The sequence below is a fragment of the Manacus candei genome, unplaced genomic scaffold (genome assembly GCF_025592945.1).
Source record: "Manacus candei isolate 608988 ecotype Guabito, Panama unplaced genomic scaffold, ASM2559294v1 h1tg000014l, whole genome shotgun sequence".
NCBI classification, from domain to species: Eukaryota; Metazoa; Chordata; class Aves; order Passeriformes; family Pipridae; genus Manacus; species Manacus candei.
This window is the reverse complement of record NW_026138062.1, coordinates 34,611,052-34,632,719: the sequence shown is the minus strand read 5'-3', so window position 1 is coordinate 34,632,719 and position 21,668 is coordinate 34,611,052. Positions and strand designations below refer to the sequence as shown.

At 40.1% G+C, this 21,668-nt stretch overlaps 1 protein-coding gene across 4 annotated transcripts in view; it reads right to left on the bottom strand.

Annotated features, from left to right (window-relative positions):
* The window catches only part of ATP8A2 (ATPase phospholipid transporting 8A2), a 330,711-nt gene that overhangs the window by 290,471 nt on the left and 18,572 nt on the right, over positions 1–21,668 (bottom strand). The window contains exons 2-3 of one of the 4 annotated variants that reach the window (XM_051780107.1): positions 16,022–16,175; positions 5,448–5,592 (exon numbers count right to left, since the gene is read on the bottom strand). In XM_051780107.1, the coding sequence (XP_051636067.1) occupies positions 5,448–5,592; positions 16,022–16,091 (215 nt within the window). In that variant the 5' untranslated portion in view covers positions 16,092–16,175. Of the gene's footprint in view, positions 1–5,447; positions 5,593–5,760; positions 5,870–6,313; positions 6,414–16,021; positions 16,176–21,668 lie in introns of those variants that run through there. The other 3 variants (XM_051780110.1, XM_051780109.1, XM_051780106.1) reach the window with 3 other exon arrangements.

Here is a 21,668-nt window from a genome sequence, read left to right as displayed (position 1 = left end):
GAGCTCAGTATGCAGCAGGTGGAAGGGCACTAGAACTCCCACATCTGAGGTTTTTTTCATCCAGACATTTCATCTATGCAAAATTCAACAATTTAACTGTCAAGGGGTTCAGGCCGTAGGCGTAGCCCACTAAGACCAAAAACGCAGCAACTTCAAATATATCAATACAATTCAGAAACACAACAGGCATACAATACCAATTACTTTTAGTGAGTTTTAATGGCTAAAGGAATCATTCTATAGCTGTAGTCCAGACTTTTTCATTGTGACAGATTGCAGTATCAGCAACAGCTGCACTGCAAGAAACAAGTTTTTGCTTATTTACAAGAGCATGTAACACTGTTTTGTTTTTTTTTCAGTTAAGAACAGTATCTACCTAGAACTGAAAAGAGTTAGAGGATTGTTAGAGGATTATTTTAACACGTGACTAGACTTGTACCATTCAGAATACAATAATACATCCCTTCTTTGAAGAATTTCAAAATGCTGTTCTGCAGTCAGGTAAGCAGTCTGTTCACATGACAACAGAAGAGATTTCCAAATGTAATACAAACACAGTAACACAAACGGCCAGGGCCTGAACTCTGCCAAGAATAAATAGAAGAGGGGGTAGTTTTACCTAAAGACCACAGGTACATTTTAGTGCAAGATGAACACACTGTGCAAATACTAAGTGCACACAAAGTGCAAATAAATTCAGGTAGTGCAGACAAATGTGGACTAGCATCCACATTTTCAAGCACAGATCATAGTGAATGCTATTCGGGTTACAAGGGTCAATACTAATTGGCTAGTGATACCAGTGACTTGTATTTCAGCAGCAGGGACTCATTAAGCACAGTGAGAACCTCCCCACATATTCAAAAAGCATTAATGCTTCTGAATCACAAGTGGCTTCTACAGTACCAATTCAGAAGTCAATAAAGCAATGCACTTTTCTTCATTTAATGTAACACATGGAATAAAGGAAGAATATAGATTGTGTCTACAGTTTTGTCACAAGCAAGCTTCCTGCAGACATGGATGGGACAGTCTGGGATTACACATAAACAGAAGACTGTTTTATACAGGACTTGTGATGCTACTAGAAGTCTTGCTACAGTCTTCAGTGTTAAATTCCCCAGTGGAAGTGCTTCTGCCTTATGAGACAAGAAATTTTTTCTCACCTGTTTACTTGAGTCTTAAGATCCCATAAAATTTAAAAGTAAACACCAAAGGCTTTTTGATCATTACCTGTTTTAACAAAATTTAACTTTTGCCTGTATGGAAGAAAATTTCTGAACCGAGAATTTTCAGGATATCTGAATGCAACTTTTGGGACCTCCCTAACAGATCAAGCCACCAAATTCTGTTTAGATAAGAAGCTTTCAAACAAGACTTTCAGATTCAAGATCCACTAAAAACAAGTCAAATTTTGCCCTTCCTGACTGCTGCCCTGCCTCAACCTCTCACTCAAGTCACAAACTGAGGCTGGAGTCCTGATTCAGATGCAAATCAGATTTGCACCAGGATGCACTACCAGGCCTGGAGCAGAAGAATATCACCTAGAGCAACATTTACAAGAGCAACTCCAATGTACTTAGAAAATTCAGAGAGATTTTCCAATGTTCTTAAAGTTATCTCAGCACACTTGTTCTTCCTGGATCAATAAACCAGAAGCCAAACTTCTTTTGCATCAGTATTAGCATACGCAACAAGTGAGGGGCTCAAATCACTTGACCAGATTTTTACTGCATGCACTAGAAGAAAGTTTCAGTACTGTTATACATTCAGCACAAGCCACTGATGTCAGAGTAGATTCTTGTACTACTACACAACATCCAGGAACTGTATTTACATGAAAGCAAAATTTATAGAACATTCTCACTTTAAGTAAAATATCCAATCTTCACCAAATATACATTTGGAAAAGTATTCATGCCATTTCTTCGGGGATTTCAGAAGTACTGACACAGCATTCAAGCCCCTATCATCACACCCCACCTGTACTCCTCTGGTTTTACAAGGCAATAGGGAAGTTTGTTTCTGAACTTTGCTGGGTTGACCGTGGCTTGACACTTGGTGCTCCCTGATTTATTCTATCACACCTCTCCTCAGCAGGCCAAGTGGAGAAAATAAGATGGAAAAAACTCATGTGTCAAGATAAAGGCAGTTTAATAAAGCAAAAGCAGAGGTCATTGCAAGAAACAAAGGACAACAAAAAACTTACTCCCTACTTTCCATCAGCAGGCGACGTCCAGCCACTTCCCAGGATGTAGGACTTCAGTAAGCACAGGGATTGCTCCAGAACACAAGTGTCACAGTAAGTGGCACAGAGTTGTATACAGAATGTCTGGGAATTTTCCCAACATAAATGTTTCATTTCTCACTGAACTTAAAGTACAGAAATGCTCTGATTAAACAGACAAAAGTAAGTTATGTAAATTGAACATGTTAAAATAAGTACTAGTTAGCTTTCATAAAAACATACTTAATACCACAAGCACAGCTGCACTGGACAAAGCCATTATATTTGTTCAATTTTTTACATATTTCAAAGCTTCTAAAATGCTTCAGCTGAAAACAGAACATAAGTTACTTTTTATTAAAAGGTCTAAAGAGTAACACATATACAGAGTTTTTCCAAACTGAACACAGCAGGGTTGAAAGCTCCTGATGCAGGCAGAAAAGGCATTCCTACAGAAGGGAGAAGTGCTGCTGCAGTATAATAAAGAACATTGACAGCCATATACATGTGCAGGTCAGTGGCCAAGTTAAATCCAGCCGACAACACACAGCACTATGTTTTGAAGTAGATCATGACAAAGTTCCAAGAACACAAAAAGAATTAGTCATTTCTCTACAAGTCCTCATAATCTCATTTATGCCAGAAAACCTGGGTAAGAGAAAAGGCTTCTTCCTTCTACATCCTCACACTTCAAGACTTCTGGAAGTGTTAATGCCATCTTGCCATCCACTTAACTTCTGCAATATCACCATATACTATTTAGAAGTGGTATTAGGGAATTATCCATATTTCTTGTCCAAAATTAAAAAATATTGGTATTTATCACTTTGTCTTTTTACTCCCACAAACACTGGAATTCACTTTTAACAGTGCGTCTCTACCCAAAAGTTCAGAAGCTCAAGATGTTCTAAACATCTTACACAAAAAGCCATACCACTAACTTACCTTACTTCACAGTCTGCACCTCCATTGCTTGTTGTATTTTGCTTTGTTTTGAGCAAGCTATTTCACACCACTCTTAATGTGGAAAACTTTCTATGAAAGCTCACAAATTCCCACTGTTATTCAGAGAATACAAGATGACTACCAAAAATATGACAGTCACAACTCACATGATTTAAAACAAGCTGTTTTATCCTCTTCTTCAGTTTAATTTACCACAAGCCTTCACACAGAGGTGTTTACCTGCTTACACAGCACCTTGCTCTGTGGTACACTAATGCTTCCTATGGAGACAATACATCTGCAAATCCAACAGTCCAGAGAAATCCAGTGCTGAATGAGTTTCTGAAGCTGAACACAGTAAGTAAAAAAGTCTGAGGGCAATACAGAACTGCAGCTCCTCAAGAGCAACTCTAATATACTTACGTAAGCAAATAAACAACCATTCATACTCCACACAAGGCCCCCTTTCTCAGATATTACCAGCTCAAGTCACCTTTGCCTTCAGTCCCACGGGGCTGAGGGAAGAAAGCTAATCCAGAGGATGGAAGGAGCACAGGCAATGCCTGTCACCCTTTCAGAAGTCAGATCAAAGCTTTCTTACTAAGCAGCAGCAAATTATTATAAAATTAACTTGATTTCCAAGTGACTCTAAGGAGCTAAGATTCCTAATCAGGTAATGAAGACATGTCTACTTTGCCATTACAGTACCTGTATTTTGTCCTATCCCTCACACACAAATAGTCCTCCTGACTCACAATGCCTGTCATGAAGCAAAGATGCAAAAAGGTATTGAGAAGCTTGCGCAGCTATCAGGGGATGGCTTCCAGACAGCAAGTAAGGCACAACTGATCCTTGGTAATAGCACTGTCAGGAAGAAGTTCTTGGTAGCACAGTCACATGCTACTTTTCCATAAGATTTAGCCAGATCAGAACAGAATCCCTTCTGGAAAACCTAAACTACAGATTCTGTCAACCCTCTATTCCCTGCTTTTCCCCTCTCTAAGTCAGGAAAAGCACAAGTAGTCTATCCGCAAGAAATGGTCAAAGTAATTTCTGAATTAGTGAAGTGAAAATAAAGCAGTGAAAGAAAATGTTCAACATCCAGTATTGCTACCTATGTAGGATAAGGAAGACACTAAGAAAATCTGTCATTTTAACTGCTCCTAAACCACAGGCTTTCCCAGAAGACTATACAGCAAGTCAAAGTTGATGAGAAAACTAAGTATAAATAAGTTGCTGTGCTGGCCAGAACACAAGCATCCAGAGAATATTCTTAGAATTATCCTTGATAATGCACACAATAGAACAGTTAATGGAAATCATCACTTCAGCAGGATATAAAATTTCTCTTTTCAAAAAGGCACTCATTGTGTAAACTGTCCTATGAACAATAACCCAAACATCTGCACTAACAAACAGATGATAAATAACACTCCTCCTTATTCATGGCGGGAGCCATCTGTTCATCTAGCTAATCCAACTAACCCCAGGCAAGTGTGGCGAGCACAGCCACCACAACTTGCTGATTTTACACATCTTCATACTCCATGTTTCAGTGCATGTTATTTGTGTTTCCAAACTGCAGTAACATGGCATTAACCATACCACTAGAAGTCTTAAACACACACACCTACAATGAAAGGCTCCAAACACCAAAGAAAATTACCTCTGGTCTTCAATTAAAGAACACAAGTGGACCACAGCCTTTCATGCATGGGGATGCCAGATTGACTACAGAAACTACATCCTCATCCTGTTAGACATATTTTTCTTTTCTTCCTTGCTATTCTATACTATTTTTTTTTATGCTTAGTCTACTTGCTCTTTCAACTGAATGCAACTTTTTAAGAGAACACTTTATGGAGTTTACACAGTGGATTCTATCTAAAACTCCCACTAAATTTCCACGGGTTAGCCCTTGCATACAGGAATACTTGAGCAGGTCCTGTTATTCCGAAATTCAGTGGCTTTCCTTAAGTGCAGATCTTTTCATGCATCTTACCCATGCAGCTCCATCAGCTCCCTACTCTCACTACCGTTAACTCCAGCACCTCACTCCCTTGCTGCCGCTGGATTCCCTCGTGCGGTGGCAAGACCCCGGTGCCCCCCGTACCAAACAAACCCGCCTGCTTCGACACAGACACATTTTACTGTGCTGAAACCTGGTGTGGGCAGGGTCGGGAGGAGAGGGAGAGGGACCAGAGCCCTCCCTGCCCACGGCTGCGGGGTGTGCGGGTTGCCGCCTGGAAAGGGAGAAGCGGGGACCGCTCCGTACCTGACCCAGTTGTCGCGGAACTTGCTCTGCTGGGGCTGGTTCAAGTAAATGGTGCGGGCTGGTGCCTCGTCCAGATCCGCCGCGGACGTGGCTCCGGACATCTCATCATCCGCCTTCTTATAGCCCGATGTTGAACAGACCGGTCCTGCAGGGAGAGCGCGGAGAGGAGGCGGTCAGCGAGGAGCCGCACCTACCGGGGCCGGGCCGGCAGCTCTCGAGGCGGGGGCCGCGGCCGGCGGGGCCGCACGGCGCCGCGGGGAAGGGCCGCGGGTGGGCGGTGAGCGGCGGTGAGCGCGCCCTGCACGGTGTTTACCACGGCGGCGGCTGGTAAATAATGGCCGGGCAGGGAGGGGGCAGCGCGGCCGTCGCAGGGAGCTGGCGGCGGGGACAGCCCGGGGCCCGCGCCCCCCGCCCCGCGGGGATGGGCCGCGCCCCGCCCCGGCAGCACCGCCCCCGCGCCCGCCTGGGCCAGCGCCAGCCCCGCGCCCGCCGGGAGCCGGCGGGTGGCTCTCCCGGGGCCGGTATCCCCCGCCTTCCAGCCTTGTAGGCTCCGGCGAAGGGGAAGCGGGGGGGGATGGGGCAGCCAGCACCCACCGCACCGCCGCGGGGCTCCCGGTCCGTCCCGCTCCTTGGCGCTGCCTGCCCGCGGGCAGCGCATCCCGGGCGGCCGAGCCCGGAACCGCGCTCAGGGAGCGGCGCATCATCCCCGCCAGACCTCGCCCAGGCCCCCGCGGCGGGACCGAGCGGCCTTCCGCCCGCAACCGTACGGGGTGGCCACGGCCGGGGCTGGCTTGGGAGTCCGTACTCAAAGACAAGACTCAGTTTTAGACTGAAAGGAGAAAAAGACTGTCTTGCTTTACACTTACAGTTTCAAAGCTTCGACTTGAGGCTTCTTCAGCTTATTTTCATCTCCAGCTGCTCTGGAGTGAATTGAGCTCTATAAGCATTGTTTAGCTTTGCATTAAAGGAATGGGAAAACATGAGGGAAAGGAGCCAGCTATTTCCTCTGTCAAGCCTCAAAACATTAGCACGTTGTGGAGACAGGTTTATTGCTTTCCCCTTCCATTCTAAGCCACGGAGATAGTTTGACTTACTTGAGCTGTAAATATATTAGATAAGAATATCAGTTTATTCAATAAGCCATAGATTTACAAGTTAGCAGAGCTGGCTCTAGAGAAGAATAAGACTACTTGTTTTGTAATAATCTATTAAAGGTGTTATGTTAGGGTTATTTGAAAGGTTCATTCAAAGGTTAACATTTAGAAGCAACTGCTGTAAAGCCAAATCTATTTCTGATTTCTGTATAAATTCAAAATCATACTGCAAAAGAAGCTGATCTGATCAGATAGTGGCTAAAAAGGACTCTTGCAATGAATAGGAGAGCTCCCTGAAATTATGTCCTCCTTAACTAAAGCTTGAGAGAAAACCTTCCATCCTACACAGCCTTAATATATTGAGCACTTAAGTACTAGTACTGTGTGAAAACTTGTCCCATTTAAACACAATATAGTTCTAAGCTAACAGCTTACTCATCGCAGACTTTCTCAGTGATTGATTCTTTATTGCTAGTGCAAACAATGCTCTATATCTCCTCTAGCTGTCAGCCACTGGAGGGCAACGTTACCCATTCATAGTAGGATACAGTCAAGCACACAAACTTTGTGGTGCTAGTAGCGGGCCAATAAAGGTAATGCAATTAACACACTGATGTGCTTTCAACTTGCCAAAGGCAAGCGTTGCACACTGTGAATTCACACTTTGGAGACATTAAGCTGACTTGTAAGTATGAGGCTAATTAATTGATAACTCATTTCAGTTGAAACTAATTCAGAGAGCAAAAATATGCCAACCGGATCATTTTTATATTGTGAAAAAGGACATAAATTCAGAAAGTGAAATATGAAGACTATACACTATGCAAGGCAATGCCATTATGATACTATATTAGGTTATTCAGCCTAAAGAAGCTTGCCACAACAGCTCAACCTTGCTGAGTATTCTCCCCTTCAAAAAAAACCAGAACTAAGAGCACTACTGGATACTTGTCCTTTCCCATTGATTCCATGTTGCGTAACTGCAAAGGAGATCAAACAACACTCTTAAGAGCATTAAGTGCAAGGAAGCTTTTATCTGTTTTCCTAGTCAGGCTCCAAAACAGAAGCACAATTATTCTAGAAAAACATGCTGTAAAAATTGCTGGTTTTTTCCAAAGACCTTATTTGTTTTGGTTTTCATATATCCCTCTGATGCTTGAAGTTCTCCTGATGACTAGTTCTCCTCTCCACAAAGTATTATGAAGCTGTCCCACAACTTTAAGGATTAACTGAGTCAATACAGCTGATAAAGTTCAGAGTTACTTAGGTTTATTTAACACACTATACTCTTGGCTACTTTCTCCAAGACAGGTACTGCAAGGAAAATTTGCCTTACTCTTTGAATGCACTGAAATATTTTCAAAGCAGACTTGTGAGTGTGTAGAAACAGCTGCCAAAAGGTTTTTGTTTCTCAAAGTGGCTCAAGCTGCTTCAACTCTAAGTGGAATAACGCTCATTTTGGAAGATTATCCAGTAATCCTGCCCATCAGGAATGCCTTTCACCTCCCTCCCCTGTTACTAAGCAGATCACACTAAAAAGCCTGCAGACAGCGACCTTTACTACTGGCTGTAGATGCTTTCCTCTCCCTGCACTTACAAAAGTTAAGGAGCTCTGACCTTCTGGGGGGTTCTGGTGGGCAGCAGTCCCAGGGGTTACACCACCTTCAGAAAGCATCCCCTTCAAGGACACCTGACCACATGCAAACAATCACTTCAGCCATGCAAAAGCAACTTCACCTCTGTTCCTTGTTTCAGAAAAGCTATGGATAAATAAAGCAGACTTGACCACCTTCTACAGTGGTAGAACTTAAAACTGAAGTCTCAGCAGTTTTTATTCATAGTAGTGTTTACTTCCCTAATCCACAGGAATTAGACTCATTGACTTCATTTTAGGGCACACCAGCTTTCCACTCTGGAAAGGTGTCTCTCCCACAAGACCTGCATATTTTCTGTTATTTACCCATGGATTTGCAACTCTGCTCTGAAATTTATCTTGTATAAAACTATTCATGCTTTAATTAGCAGAAATATTAATAGTAGACCGTTGTCCCTTACAGCCTCTTCATTTCACATGCTTAGCTACATCAAATTTTGGATGTTTAACTACATCGATCTTAAGTCTGTATCATAGAATTGTTTAGGCTGGAAAAGACCTTTAGGATCATCAAGTCCAACCATAAACCCAGCACTGACAAGTCCACCACTAAACCATGTCCTGAAGCACCACTTTTACATGTTTTTTTAAACATCTTCAGGGATGGTAACTCAACTACTTAGATCCTTGCAGAGTTTCAGCATTGTCCAATATACCTTGCTTCAATTCTGAGGCATAAGACACTTAGTGCAGGTGTCACACTGTGTCGCACTGCGCTTTCAAAGTTCAATGAGTGAGACCTGAGTTATAAACTCCCTTTTATAAAGCCCATTCATTTCTTCAAGGCTCTTAGTTCACACTATTTAACAAATTTATTTTCTAAAAAAAGATAGGATTAAAGCTTGACAAAAATAAGAAGATTTTATAGCTTTCTCTCATCATAAGAGAAATCAGACTTGATGCCCTGACAAATTCACATGGCATTTATTATCACTTGAAAAGCAATGAATTATGGCTTAATACTCTTACCAGGCCTGCAAAGATGACAGTTTCCATGTGTATCTGTCTCCTCAATGTCTGCTCAGTAATAATCATAGCTTCTGTACGATTAATAAATAAAGTGTTGTGAATTCTGTAGTGTTTTTAAAGTTCCTTGGGATGCTTGCCAACTGTCAGAAGTCACAAGAGAACTCATGCTGAAATTATCACTTTTCTCTTAAGAAGATTAGCCAGCTAGTTACTACTTCTAGCTTGGTGATGTGCTTAATTGCTCTAACACAGGTTCCATTTCTAACAAAGAGCGATAATCGAGCAATTAAGCCCCTCACCACGACAGCAGAACCACAAGCTATGAGAGACAGCAGTTTGTACATGAGAAGTTCACCAAACAGGCTTCTTCGTGTCATTTAGAACCTAAAGCAACATTAAGAGCGTTTATAGCCAGGAATCATCATACTGATTCTGCACACTCTTGGCAGGAGTAGGATCTAGAACAAGAAAGGACACTGAGCTAAAGAAGCTGCCCCCACTAGAGCAGAGTTGGTCTCAGTCTCCAGCAGTCCTTTCTCACTGTGAGAACTCTGCAATTCTAAGCTTATACAATCACAAGTCTAAGTAGAGAGTCCTCTGTATGCCTCCAACTGTAGTAAGTTTTGAATAAAGAGACATAAGAAAGACTGCTTTCCTCAGAGAGAGAGAGCCTCACCACAAGCCTCCAAACTGTCATTTACTGAACACATGGCATTTTTGTTATAGGTTAAGCCTCAAAGAAAGAGTTAGCAAAGTGAACACCTGAGAAGGTAAGAGCCATATTTAGGGAAGTGGCAGACAAGTTTTCTCTGCACTGAAATACAAAGTTAGTTCTTAACAAGCCACCTAGCTTTGGTAACACCATTACTTTCTTGGGATAACATTTTTTTCACAGGATTCCTGTCACAAACTGAATATTGAAGAGGACACCAAATGAGGAGTTCTGCAGTTGAGAATTGTCAACAAGTTAATATATTGAACAGTGACTTTGAAGCTTGGCTAAGTGAGCTGGTTTTACCTGAAACCATTCTTTCTTACACTATTTCATTATCTGCCTTCACTATTCAACAGAAACGCACTTAAACGTTAATCTAAAAGTGCATAAGGTAGAAGTTCAAAGAGATAGAGCACAGCATGCTCTCAACAGAAGATGCAGGGCATGAACTTGGCCACCAGGTCCTCTGGGAAAGCTTTGTTCCCACTAGGACTGGAATATCTAAACCTTAAGTTACAACCAGTTCATGTGAAAAAACCTGACAATGCTATGGCTTTAATTTTTAAGAATTTAGAAAACTTCTACAGTGTTCCATTGTGTAAATTTGTAGGCAAACATTCTGACATACTCATGTCTGAAGAAAGGAAGTTGTGGAAGAATTCACAGTGGAGCTTTTGTTTTCTAGCTCTTCTATTATGAAAAGTACTTTTAAACATGCTTCCTTCATCATAGATAAGTCCTGCAAAGTAAGATGTCTTTAGATCACCTACCTGCAAATAACCAGAGTTCATAATAGCAAAAGCCTGGAAGGTAATACCACAGTTGCATTTCTCTGTAAAAGCACCATGGATGTTATTAAAACATATCTTTCAGGAACTTAAAGCTTTCAGCAGGTACAGTTAAGAAGTTTGGTATCCAATTAACTTTGATCATGAAAATATAAACAATCTTGTCAGTTTTAATAGGCAGTTATAAAACTTTCCTCAGCTTTCCCAAGACAGTTCCTTGTGGTTTGAGGCCAACCAGAACTTCTGTTTACTAAAAACAATCTTTTATACATGATAGTAACAAGTGTAAGATTTTCACAGTAATGGAAAAGTTGACTGGGAAAAAGGAGCAAAGGACTTTATATTTTCAGCTGGGACTTGACTAATACTGAGTTTCTGATCTAGTAGTGTCTAATCAGCTTAGATGGTAAAGAGTTACCTAAAAACATAATGGTGTCAGTTCTGCCAACATGAGTGCTAAGCATAAGCAGTTAAAGTCTTTTAGACTTGAATGCTAACATTCAGGGCTTCAGTCTAGGATAACAAGGAGGCCATGACAAATTCTAGTGACAGAAGGCAGTTGTTAGCTATAACATACACAATATATGAGAACACATGTACCCAACCTTCAGAGTATCATCAGAAAACGTTTGTGATGCTGGATGCAAAAGCTATCCCTTCATATCTGTCATTCCAGGCAGTAGGAACCCTACAATGGGGCTCGTACACTAAGAAGCTGAAATGCTTGCCACCATGCAACATTAATAAAGTGGACAACAATCAGTACAGTTAGTATGTGAAATGCTATTGCAGATATCTAAGTGACTACTCAGCCAGACCAAGCCCCTCTGCAGGAAGACACATAAGCAGTATTATATACAGTCCCAGGGAAGGTACTGTTTTTCTTACAGACTAGAGACAATATAAAACAGAAAAGGTGGAAGTGAATCAGTTCTGACTCTGTAACTCATGGGTTCATTCTCCAAATGCCTGTAATTGCTGGTTTGGGTTTTCAGGGGTTTGGTTTTGTTTGGGTTTTTCTAAGCAGTTGCATATTCCAGAAAAACTATGAGGATACTAAGTGAGCAAAACAATATCAGGTTGGAGTTCTTCACACTAGAATTTATTCTTAAAAGTTAACCTCAATTTGTGTCTGTCAACAGCTAAAGCTCAAGTAAAAAAAACTTGTGTTCAGCTAAAGCAACTCAAGATTGCTATGGACAGTCCCACTACAAATCAAACTTGGGACAGGGAATCTTAAAGCTCTCAGATAACTTCCCTGTTCAAATCAGAACACGGAAAGTCATCCACACCTTTATAGCAGATCTTTTATAAATGCACAGAAGGAAATCAGTTTTGTAAGTTTATTTTCACAGAATTATTTTCTGTGCAAGATATAGACCAATAAACAAAGCAAGAGTCGGATGAAGATGTCTCAGTTGAAGACAGTAGCCCCAAAAGGATATTAGAGTAAATGAATCTTCAGAAGCCCAACAGGAGACAACTGGACAAACAAACCTTATTTTCTGGATTTCAGGATGCACGGAGGAAGTTGTCATCCATCAAGTTAACGCAGAAATTGCAGAGAAAATTAAACAGACACAGGTCTGTAACTTAGCTCTTTTTCTCTTTATAGCTATGCAATGTGTGTATATTATCAAAATTAACAAGACTAAGAAGGGTATTGATGGGCAGAAAAGTTAGCAAATGTGATAATGCTCATGGATTTCACAAGTTTTAAGAAACTCAAGAGTAGTTACCTGCAAGAGTAAGTAACTACTAAGAGAAGCTGCCACACAGAAAGAGCTTCCATCAAGCTTCTCTCTGTAAAAGAAGCTGTCACGTTAGAAAGAGATCACTTGTCAGCCTACTCTGAGACCAATTTGGGGGATAATTTCATTTAGTCAGTCAACAACACAAGACAGGTGAGTGTCTTCTAATTTGGGCTTGCTTACTTTGAAGCCTGGATTGCTACATTGCAGTTTACAAGTGTCAGTCCTTAACAGAAGCATTAATCCAGCCTTCAGGAACATACAAGTGTTAAATATCCTACAGTGCAAACACCTAACGGTGCACTTCAGGGATCACTGTAAAGACTGCTGCTATAAAAACAGAACTCAGCTAAGCCAAAAAAAAAGCTTGGATGTACTCGCCAGTCCAAGGAAGACCAATTCACCGGTATCATGTAACTACAGAAGAACTGCAGTGTTATAACAGATACAGAGATACTCACAGTATAGGTGGATCAGTAGGTCATAGCTGATTGATCAATTGTGTTAACAGACCCACAGCATCAGTAGCTCTTGCTTAACTAGAACTGCACACACTTCTTGTAGCCTTAGCTGATACAAAAGCAACTGTTGAGACTAAAGAAATCAGGAGAACATTTGCTTGGCCCTGTTAATGTTAACATTAAGCCTAAAAGGAATAGTACATGCTTTGTGCATGCTCTGTTTATCGCAGAGTTAAACTAAGTTTGACAACACTGAAAATGGTCTTTCTGAATAATCTTAAATTACTAACTAGAAAGTTCTTAACTCTAAGACATTCAAGGCACAAAACACTGCTTGTTTTGAGGAGCAGCCTCCAACTGAAAATGGAATTGCATGCCAGAGACAGCTGGAGCCTGGATGTTGATCCATACACCCAAGTTCATTTGAATGAAGCAGCTAAATGTTGTCACAAACAAAACAGATTTCTAGCAGAATGCTAGAGACACTTCAGAGAACTAAACAGCAGCAGCCTCAGGGGTTTACAGTTTCACAGAAACTGTATATAGAGAAGATTCAGAGGCACTGTCATGCAAAATATTCCGTATTTCAAGAGACAGGACAGAACTCTTAGTGAGGCAAGGGATAAGAAGCAGGTCCATCCAATAAAATTCACTTCCCTCTGTATGAACAGCAGACAGTCACACTGTTCAAAGCAAAAATGAGTTGGCAGAATACTCAGGTAGGGGAAAGCAAAGGTGCCTAGGGCTGCCTGTGGTATGTGTTAAGGTCTCCTTCGTCCATTTCTTTTGCATCTTGGAATGACAAAATAAAGGTCTGATGTTTCTATTCCCTCTAATAATCCTCATATGCAGCCTTGGTGAGACCACAAGAGGAACAGTACTTGGCCTAAAATAGCTCTTCTCCATCTCCTAAGTAATTTTGTACCTTCTCACTTAATGTCAAAAACAAGCAGCTTCTGCTGATAATGCTGAGCTAATAACATTGCACATGATCTATTCTTATTCTGCCTCAAGCTTCATAGCCACAGCTGTCAGCTAAATTCCGAGGTTGAACCTGTATCACTAGTAAGTGAAAAAGATAATTCCTTCTTCCTGTGCCCCAGCTTCCAGACTAAGTTTACAAAAACATTAGGGGCACTAATAATTGACACCAGTTAAAACAAGTGGCTTGTTGTTAGTTTTAAGTTCCCATATTGCACTGAACAAAAACGGTGTTGCTAGAAGCTTCACTCCTATTCTGCTCTTTCCTTCTGTTCTCCAAACTCCCTTGTGTATTTGCTAGGAGTTTGGCACCATAACTTGGACTTCAAGCAGGTTTTTTTTGGTATCCACAACACGTGTCTGATTTATAAGAACCAATGATACATCTGAGGCCTGAAAAAATAAATTTCAGGTAGCATATGAATTAGATCTAATAGCCTGACACAAAGTTGAATACTCAGCTTCAGCAGCTACTGTTCGACACCAAAATTCAACAGAATTTTAAATAGGCAAGAAGTACTGCAGCTCCAGTAAGCTTGAGGAACCTCCCAAGCTGCCACTGAAACCCCCAAGTTTAAATCCCAACGCTTCATGTGCAATAGGTTTTCTCAAAGCTGTTCAGACTTCTCAAACTCAGATTTAACTCTGAAAGCTACCTATGAGTTCCATATGCTCCAGGTTTCCAACAACTTAGCAAATACTATAACAACACCAAAGCATCCTAAAAGAAATGTGTCACCAATTTTTTTCTAACAAACAGCATATGTCTTGAACAAGCCCCACAAAAAGCAGCACTAACGCAGCTTTAAAGGAGGTAATGGAGGCATTGGTTCAGCAAGAAGTCAATATACCAGGCACTGCTTCTGTGTGCTATGTTTGGGGTTACATGGTTTTAAGACTCTGGAGAACAATGTTTCTGCTCACCTGTAGGTAATGTCACATGTCAACATTTCACTGCTTTTTTCACAAATTATTTTTTTTTTAATTCCTGGATTAGCATGGCCTACCAGCTGTTAATCGAGTTCAAAACACATGCACACATTAGAAAACACTGAACAAGTCTTCAGCATTTGAAACAGTGAGGAGGGTACTGGATTTAGTGCTACTCATTTAACATAACTTAGAAGCATTTTTATGGACAAGGCAACAGGTCAAATGCATATGAATTGGGCAAACGTAAAAACACATCGTGTTCATTCTGCACACACTTTCAGCCTCTGAAATAAAAGAAGCTGTGTCTTTAAGTTTATTTTGAATTTTCAGCTCAAAAAAAAAATCTTTCTATACAAAGGGAAAAAATTAAAACACTGAAACCATTGCATTTAACAACATAAAACTGTAATTCTACTCCCTTCTTCCAGTCTCATTAATTGCAGTTCCTTCAATGCATTAGATTTGATTGTTAAAATAGTTTTTAAAAAGTGAACATAAGGTGGCAGAAGCTACAGCTAAATTGGACCCTTACACTTCAAACAAAAAAAAGCATCTCTCCTGTCAGTAATCCCACTGCTCAAGGAAGATCCTGAAATTCTAGTACTTTTGTCAGATACACTTGGATAACCATGACTAGTAATCCCATTTTGGGCCATATACATAACTATCAGGTACATGTATCTGTTACATGATTAGTGAAATATTTCAAAAACAGCCACCAGAAATCTCCTTAGCACAACTGACAGTCACAGCTAATCCTCAGAAGAAAGCAGTTACAGCCTTCTCTCCTCCCACCTTTGAGGCCTGTTTCCCTGTATTAATATTGGTTGAAGCTAAAAATATCCTTGGCACATCATAATTCTATTAGCATTCTGACACCCAAATGCTTTTTTCCTTTCTGTAATGCATCTGCTCTGCAACAATTTACCAACAGCTTTAAGCATATCAGCTGCAAGCACAGCTGAACTTGATTTCTAAGAGACCAATTTAAACAAGAAAAATAAATGTTTTTCCATTTATATGCTTATTATTTAAAGCTATCTGTTGTCTTCTGCTAAAAGCCCAGAGGCCTGTAACATTGGCTTGTAGCCAACACTAGATTAGAAAGATTTACTGAATACATAGTGACCTTTTGCTCTAAAGTGTTCCCAAAGCTGTTGTTCTTAATTCTGTCCACCCCCAGTTCAGTGTAATGCACAACAAAAGCAGCTGCCCATTGTACAGTTACCTAGAGAGAAGCATCTCTTCCAGCGATGGCACAGAGACATGATGTCCGTTCCTTCTTGCACTGGCTGCATGGAGATGAAAACAGCAGTAGTCCTTCAAAGATCTCTACAGCATTAGCAGGTCTCAAAGCTGATTAAAGTGATCCCCATGGTAATCTGTGAAATATATGTTTGCACTTTCAAACTGCTCTGCATTGGATTCACAGAAGGCAAGTGTGCAGTAGGTGTCTGCGTATACCCATGAACAAAGAGACAGCTGTGGCTTTCACTGAAACATTTTAATATGTTTCAAAAAAAAAAAAAAAAAGAAAAAGGGAAATTCAGCATTGTATTTCAGCACTTGAAACAACAGTTCCTCAACTGTTGACACACACACACCCTCCCCACTAGGTTTCAAAGCACAATTTCTCAAGTGAAATCCTAATACAAAGATACAGTAGAACTCAAGTTCTGTTTCTACCAGAGACGGTATCTGTGAGGTTACAGGTCATTATACCTGCAGAGGTGAATGGGTGTCTAAGGATTATTTTTAATTTACTTTCCCTTGCCTGTGAGCAAGGTTAATAGCAAAGTATTTTGGTTGTGAAATGAAAAGGTTAAAAACTATTTCAGCTATCACTTCAGCTAATAAAAAACCCTCTCCTTTAAGAAAGGAAATAGTAGTTTTCATTTGCTTTTTACCTGTAGTAACCCCATGAGTATGTGTCTCTCTTTAGAGTCACATATACTTATGTCAGATGCACCTTGGATAACCATGACTAGTAATCTTATTTGTGGGCCACATATATCATTATCAAGCACTAAGAACCGTTTTCCAGGGTCCTTCCTCCCCGGCAGTCTGTCTCCCCTTCTTCCCACTGCCTCACTCCAAATTATTTGTTTGCTTTTTGGATAGGGAATAGAAAACTTAAAACCTCAGAAGACAGTCATAGGAGGAGGTAAAGATTCAGCTTTTTGAACTGTATCAGAAGCAACCATGCCAGCAAAGTATTAGATCTGTAGAATAGTTCCCTGTGGCCATAGGCCTACTTGAGTGGTGCATCTGCTATTTTTAGCAAGGGAGTAGAGTTATGCTAGGACAGCTGTGTACTCTGAGAAAGCCAGACCACATTAGCAAGGAAAGAAGACAGGAACCACCACTGGCTATTAAGTACCAACTGCACCTTGGCCAGTTCAGTCTTTCTGAAGCTACCAGCACACTAGCATTACACCATCAGCTTGGGGGTTTAGTTCTGTTCATGCCTGTGCAAAGCCAGACTCCACATATGAGAGGTATATCAAGCCCATCTCTTTCATGAACACAAAGCTACATGGAGCAGAAAATCAGACATGACCTGACAACTGGCACCAGTAAGGCTGGCAAGAGATAATCACGTAAGGGATATCAAATAATTATGAGCAACATAATGACAGGAAACCATGGAAGACACTGCTAGCTACAAGTAAGTGCTTTTTTCCTCAGGAGAGGAAGGTAGTTCAAAATTTTAGGTGCTCTTATCCTGCTTTCATTAGGGAAGCATGTTGCATAATGCATGAGGAAAACATCTGAGAACAATGCTTGAGAACATTATCTATTCCCTACACAGATGAATCCATGAGTAGATAGTATTGTATCCGCTTTTCCTCTGCATACAGTTGTACTTTAACTTCCTTACTAAAAAATGGTAGAGAGCTTTTCCTTCTGCGGGGAGTAAGAGATTTGTGCTCCCCAAAGACTACTCTGTAGAGAAGTTTAAGCTGCTTAACACGTAGACTTCAGATTTCCAGCCACTCCTCTGCCCACACCCTCAAATACATGACCACTTCACTATGTGCTGAACAGCTGTAGCACCTTCATTCCACACAAAGTGACTACTTGACTGTGTATCTACCGGTGGTGGCCAGCAAGGCACCTTCCCTAAGCACAGTCGATGGGACGGGCAAAGAGAAATGCAGCACAGCACTGGAAACCAGCACAATGCCCACAGCCACAAGCAGAGCTCAGAATCCTGCAAGTTGTTAAAAAAACAAATTTCGCCCAATTAATAACTTGCAATAAAGCAAATATCTCTTCATTCTTTATACTTCAAAATGGAAAGCCAGTCAATACATCGGACAAGTTTCTGGCAAGCCAATAAGAAGGACTAAAAGCCAGAAACCAAACACCACAACTGGCTTAAGTGCATTTGTTCCTACTCTAGTGACTCCATGAGTACTGGCCACAAACCACACTAATTAGCAATTACTCAAGTCTTGTAGCAGCTAATGATTTCTCAAGTCTGGAATGTACTTCTTTACAGTTATATTTAGACATAAATTATATTTGTTATATAACTATTTGGATTCTTAGTACCTTACAGCAGAAATAGGACATTTTGTTTAAATATTAAGTTAGAAAGCCCACATTTGAATAATTTCAAAATGGATTTGGTATCACGAAAATTCATGGGATTTTTGTTGGGATAAACTGACAAGTTCTCCACTCATTACACCTCATCATCCCACCCAATACTAGTTTAACTGCTATTTCATTCTAAGATGTTAAAAAGCTTTAGCATGTCAACTCCAAACAGATTGGTGGGGGTAGCATCTACTCCCTTCTGTCTGAGGCTGCTGAATATTCAGAATGGCTGAATATTAAAAAATAGCATCAGTTTCTCACACAGTGTGTTCAAATGATTTAAGATAATTGTACTGTTGTATCAAACCCCACTAGTTCAAGCTCTGTTTTCCTAGTAAGGAAATCAACTTTACAAATGCAGGTAGCAAGCAGGGTAGTAACTGCTACTATCACTTGCATTTAAGAGTATTTTCCAGCCAAGAGTTAAGGCATAACCAATTTCTGTTTATTGTTCATAGTTGGATGTTGTTTAAGTTCAGAAACCTGCTCTTTGCCCTCCTCCAGTATTCATGCTTTTAAGATTTATATAAAGCATCTTTTCAGAGAGTCCTGAAGTAAAACTTGAATTGAGCACCAGTTTTACTCTTTCGTGATGGCAAACATTAACAGATGTGCATAGAACTGCCTGCAGGGTCATGAAAACTATTCTTCTAACAGGCATTTGTTAATAATGAAACAGTAGCTGTAGGTTCTCTTTTAAATATATTTCCCTAGCTTGTATAATCAAAGATTCAGGTTCCCTACCATAGACTGGGAAGGGAATTAATTCTTAGAGCAGCTCAGCAGCTAGGGAGACCTCGAATAATTTAGTATTTGAGAATGTAACCTCAAATAATTTACTAAGAGAATTTTCAGTTTTTATCAGATCATCTCCAAGCTATTGATAGCATGCCGTATATCAGGAAATAGTAAACACATGTATACAAACACATGCAGTACAAACAAGAAAAAAAAAATCAATTTCCAGCCTCTTACTCTGGGCTATAATGTTGTTTGAGTAAGATTAAGGTCACTTAATCTTGATGACATTAGTGATGAGTCAGCTAATTCACGCTGATGGAATTTTAATGGCAAAAACTATAACAATTTTGATTTCATTATTGTGCATCAAAGTCCATCCTGCCATAAGATCTACAGAGGACTCAGCTTTTTACATATCTATTCTATTTATTTAAATAAATATTAAAATCAGTAAATCTGAGCTTCATCACAATCTATTAATCCTCTAAAGGATACCTTCCTATATTCCCCTCTCTGAAAAAAATTACTTCAAATACTTCCTTTTCAAAAGGCAAAGGGAAGAAAGGAAATCCCAAGTGTTTTTTCCAGAGCAAAATGAGAGCCTGAAAAAACAGCCAGGTTATGCTACCTTCTGTTTTGTGAGGCATCCTTTGACTAGCAGTAAAGGTATTTTGTCCCATCCGCTAGCAGTCTTTTGTTTCAGATCAGTCTTACAGCAACCAATAAGTTTCAAATTTAAAGAAAAATAATTTACTGCAGCTTGGAGAAGTTTTGTAGTTTGAATAACTTAGTCTTCCAAGTTGTTGACTTCTCTTGTAAGAAATCCAGCAAGGTACTAAAACATTAATTCATTTCAAGAATGACTTCAAGCCTTAATCTCAAGAAGTACACCAAATCCCACAACAGAGAGAGTATTGTGGCCTGAAGCCCCCACAGCTTGTCTGAAAGAAAAGCATCTTGCTGAAGTATGATTTTTCATTACTATTTACAAAAGTGCACCATAAAACTAGGCAAGCTCTAAGGATAAGAATGATGTACACCTACCACCGAATTTGTGCTGCTTGCTTACTACTCACTACATAAGCATGCATGCTTAGAGACTTCTTATGGGACAGCTCTAAACACTGTCCCATCTACACACACTCAAGTGCAGTTATCATCTTAAAAAAACGCATTTTCTAAGACACCAACATGCAAAGGAAGAGAGAACAAGTTTTCAATAAAGCTACATTTCTTCCTAGATTAGCTTGGTACTACCTTTAGCCAGTGCCCTTGATGTTTACAAAGTGCTTTTCTTTCCGGAAACTATTGTTTATCAAGCAATCACAGTCAAAATTAAAGCACAAACCATAAATTTTATCATTATAGAAAACATGAAAGAGGATAACAGTCACTCATATTCCCATGCTAGTGGCTAGAAAAAGAGGCACCTCCCAGTATTCAAACGTAGGAGACGCAGAATCCTACTGTAAACATGCCTTCTGCAACGTTGCCAACATATGATATGACAAAACTTGGGAGCTAATTGCACCTCTGAAGCCACTTCTGTACTTGTACAGCAAGACCACCCCTGCCATGTATATTAGGAATACAGCTTTGTCAGTCAAAGTAATCTATGACTTTCACAAAGACATTCAAGACTACCAGAGAACAGTTCTTCAAACGCTGATTAACAAACACTACTAGGGGAAAAAACCTTGCAGCAGGAACAGATTAGTTCTTAGATTTTACTAGCAGGACAACCAACTTCTCACTCACTGTCACTGGATCTCCTTTCCAATTAACATGAAAACCATTCCTTTAAATAAATAGGAATAATGTCTCATACATCTGTTATCTAAAGATAATACTAAATAATCATAGTGAACTATTTTCAATTTTGTGAACTAATACCCTTCCACCTAGCTTGTGTTCTACTAACTTGGACCACCAAAACAAACTAAAATAGCACGACTATTAATAGATAATCCTTGCAATCCAGTTAGCAATGCCTTTGTGTCACTTATCAATGCACTTGCTTCCACATTAAATGGCTTTCTACTTTAAAAAACCAAAATATTGATGTCAATAAAGAAGATTAAATACTTGCAAACAATGTAATACTATCAATAAAGAGAACAGGCATTTTTGTTCCATCCTTTTACTCTTAATATCATTTTGGGTAAACACCAACAAAAGACAAATATTCATTATGTGAAGATAATTCTATTTGCTGTAAGTAGCCTGAAGCCACTACAGCTTCTTGCATTTATTTGCACTTACATTAAGTCTGCATTAAAAGTGCTATAGAGTTGATTTCGCTATTTTTTTCTTTCTAGAGGCAAGAATGCTAGATCTCTGTAATAAGGAAAATAAAAACATTTAACAAGATCTTGGGTCACAGGATAAAGCAAAGAAATGCATTCCTCATATCCTGTGGCAGTAGCACTTGACCTATGCCTGAGACTGCTGCCTTCTAACAGGCCAGACAAGAACTCATTTACCAGTTGAAACACATACAAAAACATCTCATAAAAGAAAAGGCCACA